This window comes from Liolophura sinensis, chromosome 6, assembly GCF_032854445.1.
Source record: "Liolophura sinensis isolate JHLJ2023 chromosome 6, CUHK_Ljap_v2, whole genome shotgun sequence".
In the NCBI taxonomy this organism is placed as follows: Eukaryota; Metazoa; Mollusca; class Polyplacophora; order Chitonida; family Chitonidae; genus Liolophura; species Liolophura sinensis.
In genome coordinates, this window is record NC_088300.1 from 75018251 (window position 1) to 75033915 (window position 15665).

Below are 15665 nucleotides of genomic sequence, written 5' to 3' on the forward strand. Positions count from 1 at the left end.
CTAGTTGGACCTGAACTCGCAGGGATCGGACCGGTGGAATGGCTCCTGGGCCATTGCACCTGGGTCATTGCACCGGGCTGGCATGCTAACCAGCTCGGTCCACTTCTTCAATAGAAAAGTGATATCTTACATTGCAACACCACGATTATTTGTACGCAATATCACATATGGTCTTAATGACTTTAATCTCACCCCCCCCCCTCCCCCACCTCCACTCCCATTGCCAATATTTTTGTATTAATGTAAGCATCTGTACGAAATGAAATCAATCAAATTAAAAACAACCAGATGTGAACGGAGCGCAATGCTCAAAAACATTAAAGACGTCATGAGTTTAGGTGAAACTTGTACCGCCTTCACATGTCCGCCCCCATCCCCTAGATACATGTCTGCGTGTAGCTCTTTCAACAAAGTATAAAACATGAGCGTGGTATATTTGCATGATATATTCATCATTATGATAAACCTAGCAGACCTTACGTCAGAATCCACGAACAACACAGGTTTGTGACCATTTCCTGCAGGCCTAACATCTCATACATCGATCTTTAAACGACTATTTCTGGCGCCAACTGTCGTGTCAGTCTCTGAAGCCATCTTTCTGTCAATTTCTAACATCCAACTCTCGCAGCAATCTCTGAAGCCATCATTCTGTAAATTTCCAACATCATCTCTCACATAAATTTACAACATTTATCTCTCACGGAATTTTCTGAAGCCATCGTTCTGTAAATTTCCAACAGCCATCTCCCACGCCAATCTCTGAACCCATCGTTCTGTCAATTTCCAACATTCATGTCTCAGGAAAATCTCTGAGGCCATCTTTCTGTCAATTTCCAACATCCATCACTGATGGCAATCTCTGAAGCCAATCTCCCTCACACCAATCCCTGATACCATCTCTCACGTCAGTCTTTGTCGCCATCTCTCTGGTCAATTTCTGACGCCATTTCTTAAATCAATCCCTGATGTCCACCTCTGATGCCATCTCTCACGTCAATCGCAACTTAACCTGGCAGAGTCAAATTTGACGACAATTAACATGAACTGAAGAAAGCACCAATGCTTTCTTGTTTCTTTGAGGACTTCTTTGTCCTTTTCTTTGATGACACATCGCTCTCATTAAGATCATCCGTGTCACTTTTACTTCTCTTCTTCGAATTTTTCTGTGTTTCTGGAAAAAAAACCCCAATTACAATACTGTCACAAACCATGCATGGATTTAGGGTTAATGTGGCTTGTGGTTCAGTGTCGGTTACTGATAGATGATTTAGCATCCAGGAATGATGGATAAACAATGGAAATGACTGACGGTGTCAGTAGGTGATTAGTAATATACATAGAGCCACTCATTTGTGGTTTAAGGATGATTCAGAGCTGGGTTTGACTGAATGATTTATACATTCATTTGATTGTTAGTTACTTAAGATTTTTTTTATTTATACACTGGCGGTCAATTTTATGAGTAGAAGAAAAAGGATTATCCTGGGTAAACCACCAACCTTGGACAAGTTACTGATGAGTTTTCCTAAATGCGATGTACAGACATATACATTGTATTAGTGGTAGACATGTGGTATTCAAGGAACGCTAGAATGCCCATGCACACGGGCCACAGTGAGCGCCTTTGAACGCTTACTGTCTAAAAGGCCTCCAGTGAGCAGAGTAGAATCTACAAACCTGAGTGACAGATTCATTTATTACTGACTGAATAGTAACAAAGCACCAGTAACAGGATTGTGGTTTAGGGTTTGATTACCCATTCAGAAGTAGTGAAAGAGAGTAAGGACAAGCCACTAGCTCACAGACGTTTCATCTTAACACCTGTTGAGTGAGTGAATGAGTGAGTGAGTGAGTGAGTGCTTGGGGATTAATACCGGGTACAATACCGGCTGATATTTTATCACATTATAAGAGCTTGTTTGAATGAGTCATATCTGAGCGGACTAGTAATCCAAAACCAATGGCCACTATTACCAACCCATCACTTAAATATATACATCCACCTGCCTCAAACACTCACCCTTTTATCAGCTGGAGTCAGTAACCCGATTACACCAAGTTCTGAGTGCTGGTGTCTAATAGTGACACAGTCCACTGATTAAGGTACAAATATTATTATCTCCTTCACAAACACACCTGTGCTTTCTGCTTTATTTCTGTATGCAGCTGCCATCCGCTTGATGTTGATGGGTCTGATGACGTCATGGTCCACAATCCTCTTGGGATAATCTTTGCCGATCACACAGCCTGCTGCCTGCTGCACGCCAAGAGGGGCCTTCCATGGCTCATAGATGTAGTCCGCCGGAAACTTCTTCAAGATGGGCAAATACTTCCTGTAAAACATAGAAACGATTTTCTTTTCTTAACAAGAGTGCATGTTCTCATAATTTTATATGAACAGATAGTAATGACTTTGTATATGATATTACTGTAATGTAAATCTTCACCCTTTTCAACCTATAAAGCACTTTTTTTTATTGAAATTTATGCATACAATTAGTATGAAAATGAAGCTAAAATGATTGGTTGATTCATTAAAGATGCAAGTTTCAAAAAACTGTTCAAATTATTCCTCTCCACCCAATCTTTCTCCTAGAATGTTTCAAAATATTGGTTGCAGAAGCACTTGAAGAGGTTGAAGAGTTAGGGTAATTAAGAAAAAAGATGATTTTCAGTGGTAAAAGAAAAGAAAGAACCTCCGTTTTACAGGTAGTAGGTAATGCTACTGTAAGTCTTCAAGCTTTTTGCATCTTTGCAAGGTGTTTATTCACGCAAATTCTAAGGGCATTATTTTACGTAGACTGAAAAGATTATACTTTTTGAGAAGCCCCGAAATTAGACAATTCAACCAATGTTGTTATGCCTCCAAAAACAAATTAATAACACTCATAAATTGCACCAAAAGTTGCTCTTTCACATGCGAACAGGTTGAGGAATTAGGGTACGTCAAATGTAACTACCATAGTGACATAACGCTACAGTATGTGTTGGCTGGTTGTAAGTTCCACCCTTTCTGCAAATAGGTCCCTGATGGCACTGTAGCATACCAAATGATTATGCAGAAAACCGGCATTTCCGTAGAACACTTTCAGTGAATCACATTTTCAGTGAATTTCATATAATAATAATTAGCCTTCACGCATGCTTTTCTGAATACTGTTAACAGCCACAATTAGACTATAGATACATAAGACTTTGTATGACATCACACCGACTGAAAGAAAAATATGGATTGAAAAATGTCTAAGCTTATACGTGCCTTTATTAATATCCTCTGCTTATCTGCATTTTGCATCTGAAGAGCGTCCAAACAGATTATTATGAAAATGATAATTTCTACTGTGCACTCACTTACCTAATGTAATCTCCATTTTTGTCAGTTTTCTTGCCAAAAGCTACAGGACTGTACACCCTGAAGTACTGGTGGAAGAATGCACTGGCTGAAAGCCACATCCAGTTACCGGCATTTAAACTCCAGTCAGCGTCAAGCAACAGCTCCTCAAAGACCTAAAAACCACGCACATGATTTTGGTGACAATTTCTCCCCAGTAAACGGAGCACTGGAACATTCCACAGCCTCTTGCTATGCTTTACATTCCTGCAAAACTCGAGCTCAACACACACACTGTGCAGCAGTTTTTTTTAATATTCCATTCCTAACATACACCAGAGGCTTCATGTAAGTCGTGAATTTTGTAATTTACCGTAATTATATGTACTATGCCTGCAAGGCATGTATGCAAAATCTGAGTTCAATACATCCTTTAAAGATTTACTCTAATATTGTTTCCCAGGTTTCATACTCCCGTGACAGTTTTTTTTTTTCAAAACCTTTTTCCAGGTGAGTTTGACATTTTTCAAGGCCTTTGTATCGGACTATTTCCACTTCAACTTGAGACTCAGTTTTGTGTTTTACCACCTTTTAATTATCGATACATGTGTACATACATGCAACATCTGAGTTAAATACATCCTTTTAAGATTTACTCTAACATTGTTTTCCAAGGTTCATACTCCCCAAGACAAATTTTTTTCAAAACCTTTTTCCAGGTGAGTTTGACATTTTTCAAGTCCTTTGTATTGGACTATTTGCACATCAACTTGAGACTCGGTTTGTGTTCTACCACCTTTTAATCATCGATACATGTGTATATGATAATAAACGTTTGAATGAGACAACGAAGCTAGTATGGTATCTAAGATCAGAGATTTTCGGAACGAAATTCACGAGCTGTGCCGGACGCATTGACTGGTACCTTGCATACACATGCAAGCCACAGCGGCGAAAAACTTCCCTGGTCTTGTCTGTCATTATGTATTATTCTTTATAACTACACGTATATCAACAAAACATATATTTCTGTCTCAAATATAGAATAAACAACAAAAAATCAACACAGCACAAATGTTAATTTTAAAGGCCTCTTCAAGGTAGTATTTGTGTTTTCAAGAGTATTCAAGACTTTGGTTGTTTTTTTATTCAAGGCTTTTCGAGGTTTTCACGGTAGGATGCGAACCTTGGCTTTCACTGTTACTGGACACCAACGCTCAGGAATGGCATTAGCACTTTGTACTTTATACAGGCAAGTTAAAATGTTGTACGCGTCATCAGAAATAAAAGCTTGTGAAATCAACGCATGTAACAACATGTATTTGACTATATGGCAGTTGTAATCTCGAACACCTCTTTTTAGCCAATGTATATATAAGTGTAGCAGGAATACTGGGATTCTTTTTCCTCACGTGGCTAGACCATCTAATGAACAACATACTCATATCTTCACTTTTCCAGAAGGCCGGTAAGAAAATGTGATATTCTACTTTCAATACTACTAATATCTGCCCCTTTATCAAAAGACTTAAAATAGTTTTTTTAGTTGTTTCTTGCAAAATTTTTTTGGCAATACTGTACTTTGTACTTGACACAAAGTACAAAGATTATTCGGTCAACATAATTACCATTGAGTCGTAGACATTTTAATGCTTATACCAATAATACAAATATATACACATACAAAGATCCTTGACCTGCTGTATAAGGCTCATAATCCTCATGACACTAACCCTCTACTGGCTGGTTACCTTTTGTCCATGCTCCCAGCTGACCCACAAATCACCTCTGGTCAGGAAACAGGCCACGGAATGCCTGGCCAGGTGATGTATCCAGCCTTCCTTACGTAGCTGAGTCATGATAGCATCTATGAACGGATAGCCCGTCTTTGCCTGTGACAGAGTGAGTGAGTGAGTGAATGACTGATGATAACTCAGGTGGTGTTTCCAGCCTTCCTTAGAGCTGAGTCACGATGCATCACCTCTACGGTCTATGAAAGGATAGCCTGTCTTAGCTTATGGCAGAGTGAGTGATACCGACTGAGGTGATGTAACCAGCCTTCCTCACAGAGCTGTCATGGCGTCTCTGAAGGAATACCGTCTTTAGTGAATTAGTGAGTGATACTGACTGAGGTGATGTAACCAGCCTTCCTCACAGAGCTGTCATGGCGTCTCTGAAGGAATACCCCTGTCTTTAGTGAATTAGTGAGTGATACTGACTGAGGTGATGTAACCAGCCTTCCTCACAGAGCTGTCATGGCGTCTCTGAAGGAATACCCTGTCTTTAGTGAATTAGTGAGATACTGACTGAGGTAATGTAACCAGCCTTCCTCACAGAGCTGTCATGGCGTCTCTGAAGGAATACCCTGTCTTTAGTGAATTAGTGAGTGATACTGACTGAGGTGATGTAACCAGCCTTCCTCACAGAGCTGTCATGGCGTCTCTGAAGGAATACCCCTGTCTTTAGTGAATTAGTGAGTGATACTGACTGAGGTGATGTAACCAGCCTTCCTCACAGAGCTGTCATGGCGTCTCTGAAGGAATACCCTGTCTTTAGTGAATTAGTGAGTGATACTGACTGAGGTGATGTAACCAGCCTTCCTCACAGAGCTGTCATGGCGTCTCTGAAGGAATACCCTGTCTTCAGTGAATTAGTGAGTGATACTGACTGAGGTGATGTAACCAGCCTTCCTCACAGAGCTGTCATGGCGTCTCTGAAGGAATACCCTGTCTTTAGTGAATTAGTGAGTGATACTGACTGAGGTGATGTAACCAGCCTTCCTCACAGAGCTGTCATGGCGTCTCTGAAGGAATACCCTGTCTTTAGTGAATTAGTGAGTGATACTGACTGAGGTGATGTAACCAGCCTTCCTCACAGAGCTGTCATGGCGTCTCTGAAGGAATACCCTGTCTTTAGTGAATTAGTGAGTGATACTGACTGAGGTGATGTAACCAGCCTTCCTCACAGAGCTGTCATGGCGTCTCTGAAGGAATACCCTGTCTTTAGTGAATTAGTGAGTGATACTGACTGAGGTGATGTAACCAGCCTTCCTCAGACAGCGGAGTCCTGGCGCCCTGTCTTTTAACCTATGAGTGGATCCTCACGGAAGGCATGATGGGGTCTATGAAGGGACAGCCTTTCTTAGCCTACGACAGAGCAAGCTCTGAAACACTTGGCAGAAATTTCAAGTTTACAACTTGTGTTTGATATTAAATTATTTCTTATAGATTGCATGTACAGAACATAGTGACGTGAAAAATATATGTAGCAGGACAAGTAGGTGTATATAGACAAGTGGAGGCATGATTTTAGAATTTTAGGACAGGATTTCTGGAGTTGAATATGAGTTGCTAATACATGTAATGAGTATTTGACTTGTGTCACCATGAAGACTTGATGCACATTACAATGCATCATTTCACTTGTTCCACTATATTCCAATAATGGCCCTAACAGATACATTACACAGGGGGCATGACACAAGAATCTTGCATATCTGACATGTTTAGTTCTCAAAAAATTTGCTTTTGTGTGTATTTATTTGTTTCATAGTTGCTTTAATATTATAAATGCCACTCAAGAATTTTTTTCAAGTTTCCGGTGTAAATGTCTCTGTGACTTTTATAACTGTTGATGACTGTTGAAGCAGGAATCACATGTATCTAAATACAGAACACTGATAAAAACTCACTCTAGTATGTTCTACGCCACTAGTCTAACCGCATTTTATCAGCTGATCATGAGCATCTACTACATACAGCTACAAAAACTTGATATCAGTCCAAAATCATCGGTGAGTATGACACCGATGCAGTATGCTGACTTGACCTTCAAAATTGCATATAATGACTCACCTAAAAATTATCATTGGTTTGTTTGACTCTGTAGAGTAAAGTCTATCTGAAAGCCTGCTTACAGAAATTACATCATGTTATATATATATAACCTGTGGTTGTGCTACCTGTTCCCATGCTGTGAGATACGCCTGGTTGTCATCCCAGGGTATCTGTCTGCAGATGGGGTTTCCCTCCATACAGTCAAAGTTAGGGGTCACGGCGCCTACCATCGTGAAGAACTCTCTCCATAACAACTGACCATGGAGAGACACGGGCGGACTGGTGTGCTGAATGTAAATACAAACACCTAAAATCTTTACATATTTATGCTTCTTTTTCAAAGATAATTTCTGAATAATTATTCAACATCACAAACTATGAACAGAAACAATTAATGATTGCTTGAGTATAAATTATAATTCATCTTAAATTTAAAAAAAGAACTTGTTTTCCCGGGAACAATTGCATCTATTGCATCTAGACCACTCTAAACATGTATGTGCATACATGCCTCTACTCACCTTCCTGTTTTTGTAGACTTCCAGCAGCTTGAAGTAAAACGTCCGAGCAGACAAGCAACCAAACTTTAAATATGGGCTCAGTACAGTAGTACTGGGAGACAATTTGTTTGGTTCTGTCTTGGGTTTCTCAAAGTTACAAATCCAGTTCTGTAACAAAATGATTGAAGAAAAGACAACAGTCTATATTACCACAAGTACTGTTAAGACTTCTAATCCTACATGTAGAAGAACTACTCAAAGACAAACACATACATGTACACGTGCAGAGAAAAGATGAGAAAAAGACAGACACATGCATGTGCACAGAGAAGCAGAGATGCACACATCATGTCCAGAGAAGAGCAGAAATACAAACAGACACAAGCATGAGCAGAGAAAAGCAGGGATACACGAAGACACATACACGTGCAGAGAGAAGCAGGGATGCAGAGAGATACATAAACATGCACAGAGAAGCTGAGATACAGACAGACACACATACATGTGCACATAAAAGCAGGGATACAGAGAGATACACATGTGCAGAGGGAGGCAGAGATACAGACAGACACACACAAGTGCAGATAGAGGCAGAGATACAGAGAGAAACATACACGTGAAGAGAGGCATGGATACACACACATGCTTGCAGAGTAAAGCCGAGATGCAGAGAGACACATACACACACAGAGAGAAGCTGAGATACTCACAGACACATACACATACAGAGAAAAACAGGGGTAGAGAGAGATACATACATGTGCACACAGAAGCAGAGATACAGAGAGACACATGAACTTGCAGAGAGAAGCTGAGGTGCAGACACACACATACATGTACAAAGAGAAGTCGAGATGCAGACAGATGCATGCATGTACAGAGAAGCTGAGATACACACAGACACATACAGAGATAAGCAGCGATAGAGAGAGATACATACATGTGCACACAGAAGCAGATACAGAAATACACATTAACATGCAGAGATAAGCAGATACACACAGAAACATATAAGTACAAAGAGAAGCCAAGATACAGACAGACACATACAAGTGTAGAGAGAATTCGAGATACAGACAGACATACATGTACAGAGAGAAGCAAAGATACAGACACATACACGTGGAAGCAGAGATGAAGACATGTACCTTGAAATGTACCTGATGTTAATCTGCAGCCATCCAAGGATATCTATCGGATGTAACAACAATATCCATATCCATACGCTGGTACCTCTTGTATACAGAGAAACCATCTTACAGACACCTGTATATTTCATAGAAAAGTCTTCATATTTTCACACAAGTGCTGAGTGGGGCTATGCAGAGTAAGACTGACAGATAAAGGCCAACAATGCACCACCTTTATAGTACACATGTAGTTTTTTTTAAAGATTTATATACAGTTATCCTTAATATCCTTAATTAATTCATTAACTGGTGTGGAATGTCTATTCGTCTGAAATGTTTCCTCATAGTCAGGTGTCTTAGTTCCTCGGCTGTGATTTAAATACCAAATCACTGTTATGGTGACCTACCGTATTACTGAGGTTCCTCTCCATTCTGGCCAGGGCCTCTGTCTCTCCCCCGGGGTATAGGGCTGGGTACTCACAGGTCACCCCTAACTCCTCAAGAGAAGGCACCTCATACACTTTACCATCCTCCGGCACAGAAGAGCACTTACACCCTGTAGTAACAATCAATGAATGATTAAAGTGCTACTTCAGTCCTAAGAGAAAACAGGCAGAAATAGTAAAATGATATAAAGGATACACTATGGAACAGAGCTAACACCAACTTTGCCTGATCACCTTTAGTTTGATCAGGTCAAGTGTGCATATATACCATGGATGATCTTCAGCCCCCCCCCCAAATCTTACCCTCACCTCTTTTTTTTTCCATGAAAAATTCCAACATGGCAGATATTAGGCTTGAAGTTTCAACTTGTAAGATTGAAAAATTGCATTTATTTGACCAAAAAAGTTTTAGGATATATATAGGTAGACTTAGAAAGCTATTTTGTCCCATTATTCTAAAACATCTATATATGGGACTTACTACAGCGTTGCACAATTATGTATTGCCATTTTGTTACATGCCAAGTGACTTTAAAAAACACTAAACATGCTATTGGTGTGTTTTAAACTAGGTCTGAGAGTTGATATGCTTCTTATGATGAAATTTGGTTAAATATGCTGTCTGTACAACAATAGCAAAAAAAATGTCACTTTTTGGAACAAGTCATGCCTGTAGGTACTTGTGGGAGTGGGTTAACAATTTTTACATAACTTCAGTGCAGCTGAGGAGAGGTGATCATATTTTAGTTTCTAGTGACAACAAGTGTTGCATCTTAAGGAAAAACACAGTAAGTTTTCATTTCTGAAGAATTTTTAATAGAAAAGAAATTTAAACCACCTTCTCCACAAAACAACATACTCGAGATATGCAGAGTATCAACCTGGGTGGGCTCCTACATTCAGCCCTGCAATCTATGCACTCATGTCACCTGAAAGGCTTTACATCAGATCAGCTGCATACTCCTTACAGCCAGTACACTGCCACCAATAGACAAGCTTGACCTTTGGAGCATGTGAAACGCACGTAGACTTGTTGTGGATTAGCCTCATCAGTCGTCTCCGCCTGCAGAACTATTTAATCAGCATTCAACAATAAAATTGTTTTAGGGTTTAGTTAGAATCATGTTGTACATACTCTACATAAAGAGAATGCATGTGTATAAAGTATTGTTAGAAACAAAGGCTGAGAGTGATTGTTTATGTTTTCTGACATCACTTCCTGCCTCATCTTCCTGCCCAGTGACCTCGGCATTGTTAAAGATTTCTGTACAAAATATTCTATTGGTGGCAGTGATGTAAAGTGAAAAGTAGAGAGTGACGCATTCGCTGTAAGGAGAATGGATCAGCTGCATGACTAAGACAGGGGAGACAACTCCAGATAACCACTAATTGCTGTGGTGTTTCTTTTGACTTTTATTTATTATTTTGGATGTTAACCGAATTTCACATAGTTCACATGAAGTTCACATAAGACCATAGTAATTTACCATAAGCTTTGTTTTCTCTATTACATTAAAGGAACTGTTCTAGTGACTAATTCTGACACAAACAAAACTAAATTTACTTTGTCTTCAGATTCTTGTGAGTAGAAACCATCAACCTTTGGCAAGCCATAGGCAAACTCTTCCACATGTGAAGTACAGATATGCACACCATATTGGTGGAAAACGGGTGGCCTTCAACAAATCTTAGACCGTAAGAAGTGAGAGCGGGGGGAATATGAAAATTCGCGACCTAAGGCCAGATCTAAACCTGTACCATTATTGGGAAAAAAACTTTGAAGCTGTATAAATTAATAAAACTTGTTCTGCAGCATTCTGCTTATTTTGATTAATGTAACTGTGATGTTGGAGTTACATGCTTATTAAGAAGCATAACACAGAAGGTTGGTTTAGCTACTACTCTGTAAGCATATGTTTGCTTAACATATGATTTGAGTCACACAAGTCAAGAATTTGTGAATGCTGGAGAATTTGAGCAGGAGTGTGGGAGAGAAGCTATACTGGACTCACCTTTAAGTAGCTGTGTATTTAGACTGGTTACAGTGGCTGGGGGAGGCCCTAGTTTATTCAGGAGGACCTGAAAACCTTGGTATGTTAGAGGGACTTTCCCATTATTCTTACTAACCACTCTGAAACAAATGAACAAAATCTGTTACCTTTCGAAGTCAGTTACCAATTACAGGTAATCTACCAGTTACCTACTACAGGTAGTCTGCCAGTTACCTACTACAGGTAATCTACCACTTACCAACGACAGGTAATCTGCCAGTTACTAACTACAGGTAATCTACCAGTTACCTACTACAGGTAATCTGCCAGGTACCTACTAGCGGTAATCTACCACTTACCAACAACAGGTAATCTGCCAGTTACTAACTACAGGTAGTCTAACCAGTTACCTATTACAGGTGTCTGCCAGTTACCTACTACAGGTAGTCTGCCAGTTACCTACTACAGGCAATCTACCAGTTACCTACCACATGCAGTCTGCCAGTTACCGACTAGAGGTAATCTACCAGTTACCAACAACAGGTAATCTGCCAGTTACTAACTACAGGTAATCTATCAGTTACCAACAACAGGTAATCTACCAGATCCATACATGTATGAGTATGTCATGATTTCTCTGTCTGATACAGAATCATCACTGATTGGCTATTTCCCAACAAAACTGAATATTATATACTGTACATTTATGTGTTATGGAATGAAGTGTGATCATAATTAGAAACCCCAGATGTCTGATCTCCATTTTCAGCCAATCACCATTGATTTTCAATCATTTCAAATTCAAATCTTTCAAAAAACATGTCACATGATTGGACTGTATTAGCTTGTTAAGTTAATTATATCTGTCAAATCCACTGAATTTGCAATACATCCCCCGATCCCCACCACCGTTATATGATTGGTCCAGCTGAAGATTAATTCCACCAAAGAATAAGAATAAAATGAACACAAAACACATTTAGCTGAATTTCTTATAAAGGTAACTGAGTAGGGATACATTGGGCTCACTTGTTTGTGTCGTACAAGGTGTGTGAGACTTTCTTGATCACCTCTACTTTATGGTGCGCTGCCAGGTTGTCAATTTCCTTATCTCGTTCGACAGCATACGGCTCTGTGTCTACTTCGTACGTCAACCTGGTGACTTTCCACTTCTTAAACAGTTCTGGGAAGACTTCTGATGGTTTGCCACGGACAACATGTAACCTACAGAACATGTAGAATAACACATTCATGTATACACCAAATGAGAGTAAAAGCAATTCCTCCCACCATAACATTGGGCGCCATTGCATCAGTGAAATATTATTGAATATGAGGTAAAGTACCAATTAAATATATAAATACTGAAAAACAGTGTAAGGGTAAACTTCATCTTCTGTTAAACTGAGAACCTGTGGATGGTCGTGGGTTTTCTCCAGGCTTTGACCCATTTCCTCCCATCATGATGCTGGCTGCCGTCATATAAGTAAAATATTCCTGAGTACAGCATAAAACACCAATCAAATAAATAAATTAAACTGAGATGATCTTTCCCCTCAGGTTTTCAACCAATAATCAGGCTAAGGCAGACATATATTTGATCACACAAATTTATTTTTCATGGAAGTTCATTACAGGTGTTTTTAAAATAGCATTTTTGGGATTAATACCAAAAAACTAAATCTTATTCTGGCTACTATTCAGAGAAATTAACCTCAGGTTTAACTGTCGCAGGCTGTTATCGAGGTCTTGCAGACTTTCAACCAAAAAGCGCCATCTGTTGGCACCAACTCGCTGGTTTGACACAAACCAGGGATCTAAGACAAACACAGGCCACAGCTCTTCACAGCCATCACAGGCTGCTAGCAGTGACGGGTTGTCATGGAGACGTAGACCTTTGCGAAACCAGTGTAGTGATCGGTGTGACATGATTGATGCTGGTGGAGCACTGTGTCGGTAGTTAAATCACACTGCTAACTTGTTAACCTGGGGATTATAAAACACAAAGAAGAATAGCAATTTATATGTGTATCAGGTTTATTATAACCGAGATACAAGATCAATACCGCCCATTATCAACACATCCTAGTAACAAAATCACTGCCATAAATTAACAGATTAATATTCATTTATTGATTGGTGTTTTACGCAGTACTCAGGAATATTTCACATATATAACTGCAGCCAGCATTATGGTGGGAGGAAGCCAGGCAGTGCCCGAGGGAAACTCACGACAAACTGCAGATTGCTGGCAGACCTTCCCATGGGCATCTGGAGAAGAAGTCAGCATTAAGTGGACCTGAACTCAAGTGCGACCGCATTGATGAGAGGCTCCTGGGACATTGCGCCATGCTGGGGCGCTAACCACCTCAGACACAGGCGCCCCTATGTCAGTTTAATAAATAAGCAACAAAATTATATGCAGCACTAATGAAAACTACCTGTATGGACTGGGACCCGTTTTACAAAGCATGCAGTTATAGCTTTATAGTTGTTCTTATTTGATCACTGTTTAATGCCATACTCAACAATTTTTTCACTTATGAATGTAACAGTGGTCAATTTTACGGATGGAGGAAACAAGAGTGCCTGGAGTAAACCCAATGACCATAGCCAAGAGATGGGGTAGCCAACATTCTGCTGATCAATGGTTTTATTTATTGATTGTTCTTTACCTTGATCCATATCCATGTGTAAGATAATATAGTACCTGTACTCAGTTGGTACCTTTGGCCTACATGTAGCCCACTTAGCCAAGGAATCTTGGTTAACACGATTTTTGACGACCTCTTGTGCCAAGCTACAGAATGCCAGGAGGGCGAGCAATCTACAACTGGTTGTTCTCGCTAATACAATACTGTGGCCAATTCTACTCCGCACTGCCGTACACTGCTGTCAAATTAAATTAAACGTTGAGGTCTATTTTCAACGATAGCTACCTGCCTCAGGTAAATATCAGAAATTGTTGAAAATAGGTTTCAACGCTTCATAATTTAACTGAACTACCGTACAGTACATTGGTAGCGGTACAGCGCTCGACATTGAGTGAGCCGCAAATTTAGGAGGACCAGGACGTCTTAAATGCTTCTCCACCATTGGACATAATACCACAGCAGTTTACAAATGGACACGTTTCGATAAATAAAAGAAAAACTGACCCGTCAATGCCTTTCTTCTTGCGTTTGGCAAAAAATGGCGTTTACGTAACCCAGCTGTTCGCAGTTGCCGCCATCATTTAACATATTTGTCTCCCCTCGATATTTACGTTGCTGTCGATTATTCCCCCTTGATCTCATTATTGCCTTTACCGTTAGCCGATGTTTTGGTGGCTCCCTTTAACAAGTTATATGTATGATCGTGAACGAAAAAACAAAAACATGATTTGATTCTCGACATAAAAGTAAAAAAGTCTTGGAAGAGATTTCATTAATTATTGAGTTGACCGATTGGTTGCTGTGGCTATAGGGTTTGCCTATCATACCTTGAACGTTTGAAATACCGGTAACCTTAGGTATGTAGGTCTAAGGTCCTTAATTTATTTATTTATTTATTTATTTATTTGGTGTTTTAGGCTGTACTCAAGAATATTTCACTCATAGGACGGCGGCCAGCATTATGGTGGGAAGAAACCGGGCAGAGCCCGGGAGAAAACCAGGACCATCTACAGGTCGCTGAAGAAGCTGATGAGCTGCAGAACTCACAGGGACTGCATTTATGTGAGGCTCATGGGTCATTGCGCCGCGCTGGCACGCTAATCACCTCGGTCACTGTTTTCACTTATACGACGGAGGCCAGCATCATCATAGTGGGAGGAAACCGGGCAGAGCCCACGACCATCACTAGATGATTGTAAATAAATAAATCATTATAACTGAAGCAGAATGATGGTATCACATATCAGCCTAATTTACACTGCCAACACTTGCAGGGGTCGAGATGGTCTGTTTATGTATCGGTGTGTTTACATACAGGCTGTTTTATGTGACAAAAATGTACGTTAAACATACAGTAGTTATCTCCCTTTTTCCACGCAGGGAAGACGCTTGAACTGGCCTCATCGGTAAGAGCGGCCAGCATTATGGTGAGAAGAAACCGCGCAGAGCCCGGGGTAAACCCACGACCATCCGCAGGTTGCTTGCAGACCTACCCAGGTACGGCCAGAAAGGAAGTCAGCATGAGCTGGACCGCATTTGTGAGAGGCCCCTGGGTCATTACGCTGCGCTAGCGCGCTAACCGACTGAGCCACGGAGGCCCCTTTAATTATTTGACAGGTGTTTTACGCTGTACTCAAGAATATTTCACTAATATGACGGGGGCCAGTGGGACAAGAGCTCGTGGGAAACCCTTGAACAGGTTGGTGGCAGACTTTTCCACGCACGGCCATAGGTGCTTAATAACTTCAGATAATTTCGAAGCAAAACACGTCAT

General features: G+C 40.3%; 1 protein-coding gene across 1 annotated transcript; it reads right to left on the reverse strand.

The window, feature by feature from the left end:
• Positions 1-433: 433 nt before the first annotated feature.
• On the reverse strand, positions 434-14484 carry LOC135466643 (cryptochrome-1-like). The gene is made up of 11 exons (XM_064744242.1): positions 14396-14484; positions 12952-13223; positions 12267-12461; positions 11259-11377; positions 9208-9356; positions 7692-7838; positions 7296-7457; positions 5086-5226; positions 3359-3510; positions 2140-2336; positions 434-1174 (listed from the first exon to the last, which is right to left on the reverse strand). The coding sequence occupies exons 2-11, from the start codon at positions 13164-13166 to the stop codon at positions 1038-1040; spliced, it is 1614 nt and encodes a 537-aa protein (XP_064600312.1). The 5' UTR covers positions 13167-13223; positions 14396-14484; the 3' UTR covers positions 434-1037.
• Positions 14485-15665: the final 1181 nt, after the last annotated feature.

Bases quoted from the DNA above. Each gene is read 5' to 3' on its own strand.
- LOC135466643 (XM_064744242.1), bottom strand. From the start codon at position 13,166: ATGTCACACCGATCACTACACTGGTTTCGCAAAGGTCTACGTCTCCAT. The intron at 11,378-12,266 runs GTGAGCCCAATG...CATTTGTTTCAG, and splicing joins ACCTTGTACGACACAAACAA to AGTGGTTAGTAAGAATAATG. The intron at 1,175-2,139 runs GTGTGTTTGTGA...TTTTTTTTCCAG, and splicing joins AAATAAAGCAGAAAGCACAG to AAACACAGAAAAATTCGAAG.